The sequence below is a fragment of the Prinia subflava genome, chromosome Z (genome assembly GCF_021018805.1).
Source record: "Prinia subflava isolate CZ2003 ecotype Zambia chromosome Z, Cam_Psub_1.2, whole genome shotgun sequence".
Taxonomy (NCBI): Eukaryota; Metazoa; Chordata; class Aves; order Passeriformes; family Cisticolidae; genus Prinia; species Prinia subflava.
Window position 1 is genome coordinate 45,332,978 of NC_086283.1, and position 14,567 is coordinate 45,347,544.

Genomic DNA, 14,567 nt, shown 5'->3' on the forward strand with positions numbered 1-14,567 from the left:
GTGTTGAGATTGTATGCTGTGACCAGATTTTTAAGAAATGACAAATTTTCCCTCCTTCATTATCAAAACTTACTACCATGAAGATTGCTTAATTGCTGCAGCAGAGGAGATAGAAATATCAATGTGCCTTTACTGGCTTTTTCAGAAAACCTGGCATTTTAATTAAACCTCATAATGCTACATGAAACCCAGCATTAAAAGAATAAATATTTATATTCACTTAGTTGCCTTAATTTTAAAAGTTTTTGAAAAATACATAAATTTCAAGATACTGTTCATATTATGGGCTCCAAAATAGGAATCAAATTCGTAGAATACAATAAAAACTTCTTGTTCTCCTTTTCGTTGTTTGGTAAATCCCTAAAAAACACTAAGCAGAATTTTATCACATTTCTTCATCTGCTGTAGACAGACAGCAAAAACCAGGGGATGGAAAGGAAGGAATTGTTGAATGAAACCAAGTATATCAAGATTTTAAATGTTATATAAAGATAGAAGAGCTCATTGCCCTTAGCCATGTACATTTGTATACAAGTTAATAGAGATTTTCTGTGATTTTTGCTCCATCTTGTGGGGTTCCTCAGAAGAAACACTGAGGGTAGAAGTAATTTTGACAAGCAGACCATTTTTAGAATTGCAAGAGGATTATAGTGATTTTGGGGAGCAGCCAGCTCTGTTTTTAATTTCTGTCCGTGCTAAGGCACATAGCAGTTGGAAGCAGTTAAGATTTCTTCATCTGTATTTGAGAGCAGCTCAAGGAACAGCCCCATGCCCTTTAAAATGCTTTACCATATCTTACAGAGTTTGGTTGCAGGTTCTTTTAGTGAGCTTTGGTAATATTTCTGATCAGCAAACTAAAGCCCATGGTGAAATGTAAGTTTCTGCAGGAATGTGCTCATAACAGACTGCCTGCCAAGCGTTACATGTTGGCAAACTGTTATCCATTTGTATCTTGAACAAAGATGCAGGATTGCCCTTTTCTGTTATTCTGAGTAAACGTTCAGTGGAAAATTGCATCAGATCACTTAATATTGCAGTTTGATATAGTGTCTTTTTGTGCCATTGAGCCTGGACTTTGGAACATAATTGCCCAGCAGTATTGATTTAATTGCCTGGGTTTATTTGTGGACTCCTAATTATTGACTGGAGGTAAATTTAATGGAGAAACCTTTATGAACACTGGGAAACTGCTGCTATTGCTGTTATACATAATGAACTGCATCATGTCCCTTTAGATCATTCTTCAAGCTAATTTTATTCTACAGTGACAGTACAATAACATTTAAAATGTCATAGACATTTTATTTTTATTACTGACATATGCCATTTTACTGCTGCACTAGAATTTTGGGGGGACTGAGTGAAGCACTAGTTGCTTTTTACTGTCATTTTATAGATTCCCCTAAAGTGTAATGAGAAAGGATACCACAACTCTACTTTCACTTCATCTGGACCTTTATTTTCTGTACTCTCATGGCTTGAAAAAGTCTCATATCTGTCAGTTTTACAAGAATATTAATATCTTAGTGATAAATACTCTTGCATTCCTGAAACTCACAGATAGCAGTTGGAGTTTGTGTCCTTATTTTATCAACTACTATGTCAAGAAGCTAGACCACTACTAAGAGGCTTATGATTTGAAAGAGACATCTTTGCATAGCAATGTTATTATGTAAACAAGAACCATGTAATAGGAAAGTAAAGTCATATTATGAAGTCAACACAGCTGGTAAAAATCACTTGTTGTCTAAATCTACATCTTGAATGGCCAAGAAGTGAGATTTTTTCCATTGTGTCTCTGTATTTATACAGTAACACTCTAAGTTGTTCTCACTAAAGAATAAAAGAGTAAAAATAAATCATCTCAATTACTGACACTGGGATAAAGGGAAAAGGTTCTTTGGCCTATGAAGAACGTGTATGTGAAGAGTTTTCACATGAGTGCATGCAGATACCTGCTACCTGCACATGTGTAGAGCCATCAGACTAATTACACATTACAGTTTGGGCGTGGGAGAAGTCTCACACTATAGAATTTTGAGCTTTTAGTGGTTTTTATTATTTAGGGAGGAACAAGTATTATTATCTCCACATGTATGTGTGTTTATATCTTGCAAGGCAAGTGATGAGGCTTTTACCCACTTTATCCCTCACATTAATAAGACATACCCAAGAGTGTGTATACAACCTTTTAATACAACCTTTGCTCTTTATAGTAGGTCCAGTTGCACTCTCTTCTTATAAACACTCCCCCTAAAAATTCAAACAAAACAGCAATATTTTCTAGCTTTTTCCCACGATGGGAAACTTATGGCTAAGCCAAGAGGATGACTTCTACTCATGTAATTTAAATATGATTTCTTATACTACTCTTAGCTTTCATTTACTGTGATTTATTTTAAGGAGTACCATCTCGGAAAAATAATTATTTTGTGTATGAGTACGGCATGGTAGCACAATCCAGATTACTGCCCGAAGTCTCCAAGAATTCTTTTTTAATAAATTGAAAATCATCTGCCTAAGTTTTCCAAGCTCTGAAGCAAATGACAGCATTAATTTAGCATGTCCCTGTGAGATCTACAGCAGTACTCGCCTTTTCTCTCTCCTTATGCACTCCTTTGGCTATGACATCTCACACTAACAAAGCTGCCTAATAAAATCTTTCCTCTTGTGACTTCATTATGGGTCTAAAAGTCATATTCAATAGTGAAAGCCTCCAGAAAGGCTCCCTTTCCTCTATTCTGTGGGCACTCTTTGTGTAACACTTCTCTAGAACAGGATTTAGAACAGTATATTCACTAATCATCAGTTAGGATTTCCCCCAGCCCCTTTTTAGGATTTGTACAAGCTTTCAAATGCATATCTCTGTTATTGTCATGTGGGAATGGACACTAACAGCCATAGTTGTTTCCTTCCAAATTTCTTGTCCTGTAACTCGCCTGCTTTGTTTTCGTTAGTGTTTCTCCAGTTGAACAGCTTCTTCCAGTTTGAACAGCTCACACCCAGAAATGTGCATTCACCCATGTACAAACACCTGTGCACAACCACCACTGCCATCAGCTGTTTCAAGTATCTGCACCACAGAAAGCAGCACCAGCACAGTCTGAACTGTATTCTGGGCACCATTAGCACTGATACCATGATTTTCTTTTCATTATGAGAATAAGAGCTTAGTCCTGTGCCCTGTGCCCTGACAATTATGGTATAAATCTATGTTTTATCTCATGCACACAAACAAAACTACACTATATCACTCCTACTGAACTGAAAACAAGGCAAAATTGGCTTAGTCACTCAGGATAAAAATACAGATAGGCACATACATATTTATATAATGATGTATATGCAGCCACCATGAAGCAGAATAAGAACAAAGAATAAGACAAAAAACAATGAAAAAATGAAGCATTTATCCTTTTTTAATTTTGACTTTTATTTTTCTAGTGAAATTAGGATTTTTTGAAATTAGGATTTTTTAGTTGTTGGTTGTAGTGCCTAGTTTCATTTCATATTATTTTTTCTGGTTCACTTAATTAAATCTAAGGCAGCTCTGCACTGCATTTGAATAGGTTTTTTTTGGGGAAAATGTATTACACTGATGGGGAGGCGTGAAATAGTTGTAACCATTAATTTGTGTATTCCAAAACCTAAATACTTTTATTTTTATGCTAACACATTTTAGATTTTGTGAAGCAGAAGCTGAAGTAATGCTACACTCTGCAAATGGAGGTGCTGTGTCTCATTAGAACAAAAACATTGCCTTGCATTCATTATAAGACTTTTCGCTGGCAGATTGGTGTATATTTATGCACTTGTGTTGACAGAGACTCAGTCATGTCGTTTAAGGTCAATAAATATTACTAGTTTGTTTTTTTACAGAAGGGATCTCAAAAAGAAGAAAACTTAGGGTTGGAATAAATAGGTGAGAGAAGGGTAATAACTGTCACTATTTCTGACTCTTTAGGATTACATTGTCTTGCATTTATCCATACATCAAGATATCTGTCTGATAAGTTGTGTAAGAAATATGCCTTTCGTTCATATGGCTTCCTATTATCAAAGAAGAAATTTGTGAATGTGGGAAGTTAAATGAATAAATAAAATTCTTTTAATCCAGATGCAGTTTGCACATTCAGATGCTGTCAAATCATACGGATCAACCAAATACTACTTCTGTAAAAGTCTACCATTATGTACTGATTTAGGATCACCACAATGTTAATGTTAAGTGCGTTGTGGCACAGATAATTGTTAAAAATCTGAAAGAAGTATCATTCTATATGAAAATATCTAATTATCAGTGGTAAAAACAAGCTTTCAGTCCTTAGGTGTGCACTTAGCACTCACTGAACTTCCAAAGCCTTCCCCAAGCATATGGCATGTTTTGAAGCTGAGATGAGTGCATTAGAGTAGAGATGACTTCAATGGTTGTGAAGTTCTGGGGAGAAATGTCAAGAGAAGGTTCCCGGGATAGTTACAGAGCCATCATTAAAAGTAAATCGGACACGCTTCTAATAAAGATTAAGACTGTAGAGATCATCCAGTTCTGGGTGTTTGTATGGAAAGAAAACCAGAGAGAAACATGGAGAGCTGTCTCTGAAACCGACAAATGTTGAAAGAATGACATAATGTTCCACTTTCAAATGCTCTTGATTTAAATTAATCACTTAAATGGCAAGAGTTCTTGAAAGATCACTTTACTATGACATGGAAGCCACAGAGAGTAGAGAGCAGCAAGTAAAATGTACTTAGAATTATACGAGCCAGAGACCTCAATAAGAAGCCATTCATCTCAGGCACAGCTTAAGGAGGTGAAATGTATCAGAAATGGATGTAGTCAAGCTAGGCAAGAAGAATTAGAGACTTTCAGGTAATGGCACAGTGTTCTCATAAAAAACATACCTAAAAAAGGAGGGAGAGAAATTAAACAGGGTGCTGGAATCAGTGTTTTTAAAGCATAGTAGCAAGTAAGTATTCCAGAATTTCAGGTAAGATTATGTCTTATATTGCACTGAATAGATTTGTGCTCAGTGAATTTGAACCTTCTATTCCCCAAAAAGTCATCACAACAGCACACAGGAGAAAGCTGACAGGTGTAGATGTCTTCTCAAAATTTCTTATCACACCTGTAAGTTATTTATGACAGATGGAGGCATGTCTGGCCAGTAAGCACCAGCCCTTGAAAACTCCCTAGGAAAAGGAAATGCATTTTGTTTCACAACAACATATTGTTGTCCTTTTTCTGTAACTACAAAGTGACTGTTGAGCAGCACATAGGATTGCCATTGTATGTCTTCACCATACATGCCTTCTATTAACATGATTTTCCCTTTTTAGATTTTTTCCTGACTTGTTATCAATTATAAATATAAGTATATAAATTCATGTTTGTATATCAGTTCAAATGTTACATTTTATATTTGCTGTGCTTTTATGTCTGGGGTATTTTTTGTTGTTTTGGGGTTTTTGTTTGTTTGTTTGTTGTTCGTTTTGTGGGGGGGGTTGTTTGTTTTTTGGGTTTTTGTGGGATTTTTAAAATCTTTTTTGTTTCATGTCTATCTAGGAAACAAGCACTGCTCTATCTGGTGAAAGGACCATATAATCTTCTCTTTCAGATGGAATAGAAAAGTGAAAAAATGAAACTAGAGCAGCAATTCTGAAGTGTGGAACTAGACAGGAGTTCTAGATGGGAAAGTGTTACTTTGAACTAAAGTTGTGAAAAGCAGAAAATTATGATTGGCCAGCAGCTTGTTCCACCAGCTTCTGTATTTTACCTTAATTATTTCTGGTGGCTTTATAATGTAAAATTATCTTTTCTTCTGAATGAGCTGGTACTTTTGGTGTGGTACTGACCCCTCAGTCACTACTGGTCTCACCATGTGTTCAGTAAGCTGACAGAGTTCTGTGAAGCTGATAGAGACTTTTCAACAGAACTTGCCTGTTCTCCTCTGGCACAGCACTGGCCACTCTGGATGGAGCTCCCAGGACCACTGTTCTGTACCATCTCTAAAAATACTTCCTAGCAAACAGTGCACTGATATACCAAGACTTTGAAAGAAAACCTCTTTAAGCATTAAAGCGATGGCATTGAAAAATATAGCAAATCTCCTTTGAAGACACTGGTTGTGCAAACGCATTTTTTATATCAGAGAAGTTAGAAGAGGTTTTATTTATTCTCTGTAGACATGTCAGTACAATTTTTTGATATCATGTTTTAGAGAAGCAGACATTTGTGTCATATTTCAATTAATGCAGGTAAAGATTTGGGATTTTACTTTGCTTTGAGAGGGTTTTTTTGTAGTTTTGTTTGCTTTGTTTTGGGGTTTTATTGTAGTTTGTTTTGGGGGGGTTGGTTGGGGTGGTTTTTTTTTGGTTTGGTTTGATTTGAGTTTTTATTATTGTTGGGTTTTTGTTTCCTGTTTTTGGTTTTTGGGCAGGTTTGTTTTTTTTTAATTATTTACAAGGTTTTGTGTGTAAGTATAAGGCAATTTGCTACAGCATTGAGAATTATACTGGTAGTTCTGTCTCATCCTCCTGAGAGTAGTGAACTTACACTCATACATTACCAATTCTGCATGCCCTAGAGGTGACTGTAACCTTTTATTGATCAGCTGATTGAAGATAAATGACAGAGATGCTGGTACTGCAGTTTACATCATTAACATGGTCAGTAAAGCATGAATTGTTCAATAAGGAGTTTATCTTTTTTCATTTTACACTGCTCTTTTATCATTTTTACGATAGAGAACAAATTTTCAGACACTAACCAGGTAGATGAACTTTAAAGATCAGATATGTGTGTGTGGTAGTTGTCAGAACAAAGTGAAATCTGATATTTTAAAGATATTTAATAAATGTATTTCACATGAAGAAAATAAAGTTCAATGATCATTTTTCTTACTCTGTTTCTTTTTCAGTTTCCTTTTGCCTCATACTTAATGGATGCTATTCTGGAAAAATTAAATGAGAAGAAGAAATGGGTAGAAGAGTACAGTTCTCTCATGAAGCACATTGTATGATATTGCTAAGATTTATGTTTGCAAAGTGATAGTAAAATTGTGTTGTTTCCTCATGTTTTTCATCTTCTCCTAAAGAACTGTCAATATGCATGTTCAATACATACACAGAAACCATGAACTAATTAATTGTTGAACAAGAGGAATTAATTAAATTTCTATTAGAAAGCAGTATGGTATTTGATTCCTGAAGAGAAAATTGCTGCAAATCAATGCAAAGCTCAAAATTATTTTCCTTGAAATGCATTGGCAGTGAACACATGTCCAGGCTTTGTAGAGACAGGACATCTTTGTTATGATTAATACACATCTGTACAATTTTCAAAGAACAAACAGCAGCCAAGTAACACCTGATTATACTAATCAGAACAGTAGAAGTAGGATTTACAAAGGAACTGGGAATATCACTGGGATTTTGAATACCTAATTTCTTTTAGCTTCTTTGTAAAGCTCGACTTTATGATATATGCTACATAAAAAGATACAATTTTATGTTAGAAAAAAATAATGTAGAATAAAAATATTCTGTGTGGAGTAATACAGGAAAAGCTGTATTTTCTTCTGAGTATATTGGAGCATAATGTGTGCAATGTATTTTAAAAATTCAATAAAATAAAGTTTTTTCAATTATGGTTTTTTTCACTAGTAGGTCCGGTTCTTTCTCAGATGAAAAGTAGCTATAAGCTCTCACTTGTCTTGGGAAAGTAGTGTAGAGTTTAAGTCAGTTATTTCCACCAAGATTACTAATTAATAATTGCTGCTTCTTCACATTTTTGAACTTAGAGTTTGAATTCCTCTGGACCAACCCACCTGATAAAAAAACAAGATTCAGGTTTCTGAGTTCACATGTTAATGATGTTTAGCTCTTATATAAGCCTCATTTATGGATATCAAGTTGTTTTACAACAGATATCATTATCCATATTCGGTGGGAAATCAGAATAAAGATCTATTTGGACTAAGTTCACTTAAATGAAGCATGAAGCAGGTTTTCTGCATGTCAGTCCAGTGCTTTTTCTAGGATGTAATAATGTATCTCCTTATTTATGGAGTTCACTGTTTGGTATCGCTGACAAAAGGAAGACATCTCTAATTTCCTGGTTAGTTGCACCTGGTGAAGACAGGGGCTTGAGAGAACTTTTACTGGAATTAGAGAAAATCATGCAAACATATTCCACCTGCACCTGTAAATTAAAACTGGGATCTAGCCCCATATAAAAAAACCTGCCACATCTTTAGGAATAGTTGACCACCACCTTTTTCAATGCAAGAGGTAAGGGCCATCATATGAAATTATGTGAAATATATTCAAAGTAAGCAAAAGGATGCCACTTACATGCAAATGAAACTGAGCTGATGGAACTGTTTGCTTCAGGTTTTACAGAAACTAAAAATTTACATGGACTCCAACGTCAATAAAATAAAGACAACAAAAATTAAGGAAGATAAATCCATCAAGATGTGGAAACCGTGCTCTTATGTTGTTCAGTAATTCCAGCAAGATGTATTTGAACATAATTTCAACAAAATGGCAGCTTAATGAAAAGAGGTTCAGGAAGCCAAGAATCTCTGAAAACTATCCCCATTGTCTTCGTTTCCACGTTGCTAAAGACCTGCTGGCGCAAGTCTGAGCTTGGTGCTGATCTTCGACTCTTGTTCTTTTGTCATAGTGAAAATGCAAGTAGCATCAGGTAATTCGTGCTGAAAATGTGTCTCAAAATTAGGGAATTTTACAGGCTACTATATTTTTCTCATAACTTAAACATCTTGCTTTACTGTCCCTGCAAATTTCTATATCTCCTGGGCAACTGGGTACGAAGAGATGTCTTTTCTTGGTGCAAGAGCAAACAAGAACACTCCATAAAGAAATTATTATCTACTTCATCTGAAAAGAGAAAGCAAAATGAAATCCTTAAACCCAGCTGGAGACAGATATAAGCACAAATGCTCCTGACAGTATAACACTGCTGTCTTTCTGAACACTTTGATCAAGAGTTTGCCAAATATCTTTGAAGATCTTTCTTAATCTTTTAAAGGTATTTTAATGGTATTTTCAAAAATTATTTTCTTCTCTAATTTGATATAAACAAACAAAAATGGAAATATCAGTCAACATTTTTCAGAGATTAAAAAGTCATGTAGTTTGAGAGATATTTCTAAGGACAACAAAAAGGATGATACTCCAAAGAAATTAAATGTTTGCCTTTTGCTCAACAAATGTTGAGTTCTGTCTGCGATTAACATACTTGTTTTTACTACTTATTTGATCTTTCCTGCACCAGCAGAGAAGAATATGGTCTCTGAAAAGCTCTTTATTACTGTTAAAAGATTTAAAATTATTATTTTGGTTATCTTTTATGAATATTTTTTAAATCCCCTTACACTAGAACCAAGCTCATTACACTGAGTGAAGAACTCATTCTGATTTGGGGAAAAGCATTAGCTCAACACTTCCGAGATGATATTGCTAACCAAGCTAAACATTAAATCTATTAAAGGCAGTGCTTTTTTTAACTAACGATGCCTACATACAACCAGAAAACCCACTTACTCGTTTTCCTTTTGGCAGGGTAGTTTTCTCTCCTGATACAGCCTCTAGATGGCAAACTTCCCCAAAAAATGAGCTCGGTGCTCGGATCCCTGCAGCCCCTGAGATTCTGTCAGGCAGTACTGTCCCTCGGGCAGCAGCCGCTGACGTCTGTGCATGTGAAATTAATGGGCTGTTTACGGTCATTACGTATACAAGGGTGAAATACTGCAACTTTTATAGTCATACAAAAAATTATGTGTATATATACACACAATTGTGTATGTGTCCTTGTGTGTGTTCATGCACACATTCATTAAATGTGAAATACGTGAAGTCGTACGGTGCTTCAAAGTTGTTTTAATGTTTAGTCCTTTAAAAAATCTTCATTATGCACTAGCAGGTCCACGTGAGGGTGCGAGAGACTGAAACATTAATGGTTTATGTCTCAAACAATCGGGTGTTTTGCTGTCGATGCTCAAGGAAACAACTCGTGTGCAGGGGATGTGAGCACCAGAGGATGACCATGACAAATCAGCCTTTGCTTAGCAAGAAGCTGGGGTTTGAGCTAGATAAGGGAAGAGGCTGATAAGCAGATCCTGCGAGGTGGGATAATGCTTTTAATTCCAGCAGTGTCATCCCTTGCACAACTGTTTCAGTTGTAAAAGTCCTCTCCTTCCTCCTGCCAGGAAAAGCTACAAGGACATTCACATTATTCATCCCTTCTGATGGAGTGTAATCGGCTCCATTATGCTGACATGGGAGAATTTATCATAAACCATCAAAGACCCCCAAAACACCCCTAGAGTCATTTCTGGGGCCTTCCATCAGAGGAATGGGCATGATCCACAGTTTTACAACATGATTCAGTGTTGCAGCAGTGTAAAAGTCTGCACTGCAGGGGAAGTGCTTGGATGTTCCACCTCAGCTTGACTGTGTATTAACCCAGTGAACTTTGTGTTTATGGTCTTCACCTGCCTCAGTTTAATAAAGACTGTGACCATCACTGTGACCAATGGATATTGAAATTGCAACAGTGAAGCCTCATTGATGGATCCACAGATGGTGACGTTTTTCTACCATTATCCTGTCTTTCTCTTTCTTTCTCTTTTTCTTCTCCTAACTTTTTCTCAAAATACATTGTAAGCTAGACTAAAAAATTCCAGTCAATGCCTTAGTAAATCCCTTATTGTGTCTGGATATGTTGAAATTGGTGAATTGAAAGTTTTGTAAGTTCAAGTTTGTAAAGTGCCTTACTTACTTTGTTGGTGTTTTAAAATTTGCTGCATTGCCCAAGTGAATTAAACAAGGTCCCCCTAAATCTGCTGAAGGGATCAAGGCATAACTGAGATCCTCAAAGATAATCTGAGGGCTGGAGGGCCTTTCCTGTGAAGAGAGTTGGGGTGGTTCAGGGTGGAGAAGAGGAGGCTCTGAGGAAACCTCGGAGCAGCCTTCCAGTGCCTAAAGGGGGGCAACAAGAGGGCTGGAGAGAAAGGGTATGTTGTAGTAGTAGGACAAGGGGGAATGGCTTTAAGCTGAAGGAGAATGTGTTTAGGTTAGATATTAGGAGGAAGTTCTTTACTGTGAGGATGCTGAGGCACTGGCACAGGTTGCCCAGGGAAGTTGTGGATGCCCCATCCCTGGAATTGTCCAAGGTCAGGCTGGATGGGGCTCTGAGCAACCTGTAGAAGGTATCCCTGCCAACAGCAGGAGGTTGGAATGATAATCTTTAAGGTCCCTTCAAACCCAAACCATTCTATGATTTTGTACTCTAAAACGTCAAAATAAAATGGAAGTATCTGGTAATAGTCACTTCTCACAGTATGTTTCTGTAGTGTCATCTGTTTAACCTGCACAAATCCTAATTTGCCTTGATAGAAACAAAGATACAAGTCTTCTTAAATGTGAATCTCTTGCACAAATGAGATCCATTTTCTTCTGAACTGAGGATTCTCTGTTAGGGGAGGCACTGTGTCTATCTCCCCATGGGCCGCTGGACTTCCTCGTTGGGTCTGAATGGGGTGCAATTTTCAAGGCTAGGTATTCTAAATGAGACTGAAGTGTAAGTGTCAAACCTAATAGGAAGAGATTTAAAACATCTCATAGCATTCATGTAGCCATCATCTCTTTTTTTGTATTCTTGAAAGGAAGAAACTTGTTTGAAGCATTATTTTTTCTTTATAGTGTCTATGTTCTCATACATAGAGTAAGGATCTATTTTTGAGGTTTCCTAATTTGAGAATTCCCAAGGTGTAACTATTTGAAATGCCTTGTAGCATAATAAATGATTGAGAGAGCTGGGAACACTTCTTGACTTCTGCTATAATCACGTATTTAGAAATTAATTAATTTGTGTTGCTGGCTATGTTAAGTTTTTGGCTTTTATCTTCAGGATTGCAGAAAGGCTATGGAGTCAGGAAGGTCTGAATTTTAATTCTGTCATACCTTCAGCTAGTTTAATTATCTTTTCTGTTTCACTTCTACAACTGAATTAATATCTAGCTACACTACAAGCTAAATACCAGAACAAGGAAAACAAAAGCTAATTTCCGTAGTTGTGCGCCATTGTACACTGTTTGAGCATCACCATTGGATTGCTTCATGTGACTTAAAATTGATATGTAACTAGTATCTGAAGGGAATATAACTCCAAATTAGTCCAGAGCCAGGTAAGCAAAGGGTCCAGCTCTTTGAGAATATTGACTCAGTATCTTCATTTTTAGGTCAAGATAACAACCTTTCTGAGATAAGTGGAGAAGTACTCACATCTTGCTCTGATATATATAAGTTCAGCATTCTGTGAGGGTTACTTTACAGCTTGTTTAACAGGCTGGGGAAGTTTAAGGCTCCCATCTTTGTGAAAGAATAAGATTATCAGATTAAGACTCTATTTGTAAACCTCTATCAGACGGTATAAAGGAGAAGTTCAAGTTACTCTGACCTATTGAACCCATTGCAGAGCACAGATTTGAAACTTTTCTGGTATAGGAAAATACTCCCTTGGTAAAGGAATCACACAACACTATCTGTAATTCGACAAATCCCGGCTTTTGAGAGATGACAGATTTCCCTCATGATTGTTGTGGAGGAAAACTGAACTTTTACATAAAACAGTTCAATTGTCTTTAAAAACAGTTCTCAACCTGGGCTGAAGAAATTATGTGACAGAGAACCCAGCAGAGTAGCTCTATGATCAAGAATTCTCACATCCCAAGATTTACAATTGAAATTTTCTAGATTCAGTTTCAAAGCCTGATATTCATGTGTGTCAAGAAAAAAATCCCTCCACACTGATAATGAAGGTTGTGAGCTAGACAGAACTAGTCATGGTGAGCATGTGGGGACAAAGGGCATAAGTGGACTTCAAGCCTTACAAGGCATCTTTGATGTATATCTTTACACATTGCTCATTCTGGAGAAAAAGTTTTTCAAATATGTGTCAAGCAATAACCTCAGTATGTGAAGATAATTATTGAAAAAATAGTGCTATTTCCTTATTCTCTTTGATCTTTCTCTAGTTATACATGCACAGACTACATTTATCCTCTCAGCTACACCTTTGTATTAGGAACCCATGTTTAACTGATGTTTTCAAGGAATTAGCCTTTATTCTATAAGGAATTTTTCTTCTGTTGATAACCACACATCAGAAACAACTATAGCAAACAGGAGCTCTAACTTATCCATGTGAAAATCAAGATTTGAAGGTGTCAGTTGAAAAGGTCATTATTTTTACGCTGAAAATATTGATTTTTTTTGAATGATCTACCTTTTGTGAATGCAAATTGGAGAACAACATTGCCCTTCTAGAAAAGCTTAGGTGAATGGTTAGCTGAATGCTTATTTATGTAACTCACTATCTCTATTAAATTGAATTTGTAATGTTCATGTAGTGAAGCTGCAGATTCTGAACTTGTGTTTAAAATCAGAATTTTTAACATCTGAAGAAAAATAATACATGAAAAATGAAATCTGTTGTTTTATGAGCAGAATACCATATACATCAGAAATTTAGTGATTTTGGGAGTGCAATTCTATGTTCTTGATACTGCCTACCCTTGAGCATCTGGCTCACAACAGGAATTTCTCTTGTTAATGTCATTGTTGTGGCTATTGTTGCGTTCATTTTTTACTTTAGAAGTAATCTGTATTTGACAAGAACGCCTGTGAAGTGTTAATCTGAACTAGAGCTCATTAAAAAATCTAGTACACCAGTTCAACACTGATTGAAGGTCATGATCTTTAAAGAGAGTAAAATTAAATGCCATGGTCCCTTCCTCATGGAAGAGATTCCATGGTATGTCAGTTCAAAGGGAAAATAAGCAGTGATAATTTTTTAAATATTTTGCCAATAAAATTCCTTCAGAGGAAGTTTTTAGTGGGGCTTCTTATGGAACGAAGTGGCCACAGAGTAGGTTCTCAGCCTTCTAATATGGAGACATGTCGCGGTGCCGTCACCGAAGCCCCTCGGCTTCGCCCCGAGCTAGCCCAGGCACCGGAGCAAGCGTGATCTTGGGCTGCTCCTCAGTACTCTATGAGGAGTCAGCTTTCGTGGATTCTTTTTCCCTGAGGGAAGCCTCACGATGATAAAAGGTATCAGGCGACACGGCAGAGAGGAAGAAAGGAGGATCCAGCCAGCCAGACAGTTAAACAGTAACTTTAATCCCAGTGAACACTGTCAGGGCCAGGCGGAGCTGGACCCAGAACAAAGAAATGCAAGGGCTTATAAGGTCTCGGGGAAGGGGAGGAGAAATGGGAGTTCCTCTTTGTGGCCACCAATAGAAACTTGACACCTGGGAAATAAGAGGAGGGGTTGCAAGCTTTGAACCAATTGGGGAGTAGGGGAGGGATAACACAGTGGCGGGAAAAGGAAACATGTAACCAAGGGGAGCTAAGAATAGGAGCTTGTAGGGAGGATGTAGCAACTTATGAATTTCAATTAGGGGGGAGTACAGAACACACAGCAGCATACAGAACATACAATATAGGACCCGCTAGTCTTTTTCTTTTCTCTTTTCTCATAT

General features: G+C 36.7%; 1 protein-coding gene across 1 annotated transcript in view; it reads left to right on the forward strand.

The window, feature by feature from the left end:
• The window catches only part of CNTLN (centlein), a 197,219-nt gene extending 190,090 nt beyond the window's left edge, over positions 1-7,129 (forward strand). The window contains 1 exon segment of the mRNA XM_063423407.1: positions 6,918-7,129. Coding sequence (XP_063279477.1) covers positions 6,918-7,019 — 102 coding nt within the window. The 3' untranslated portion in view covers positions 7,020-7,129.
• The last annotated feature ends 7,438 nt before the right edge of the window (positions 7,130-14,567 follow it).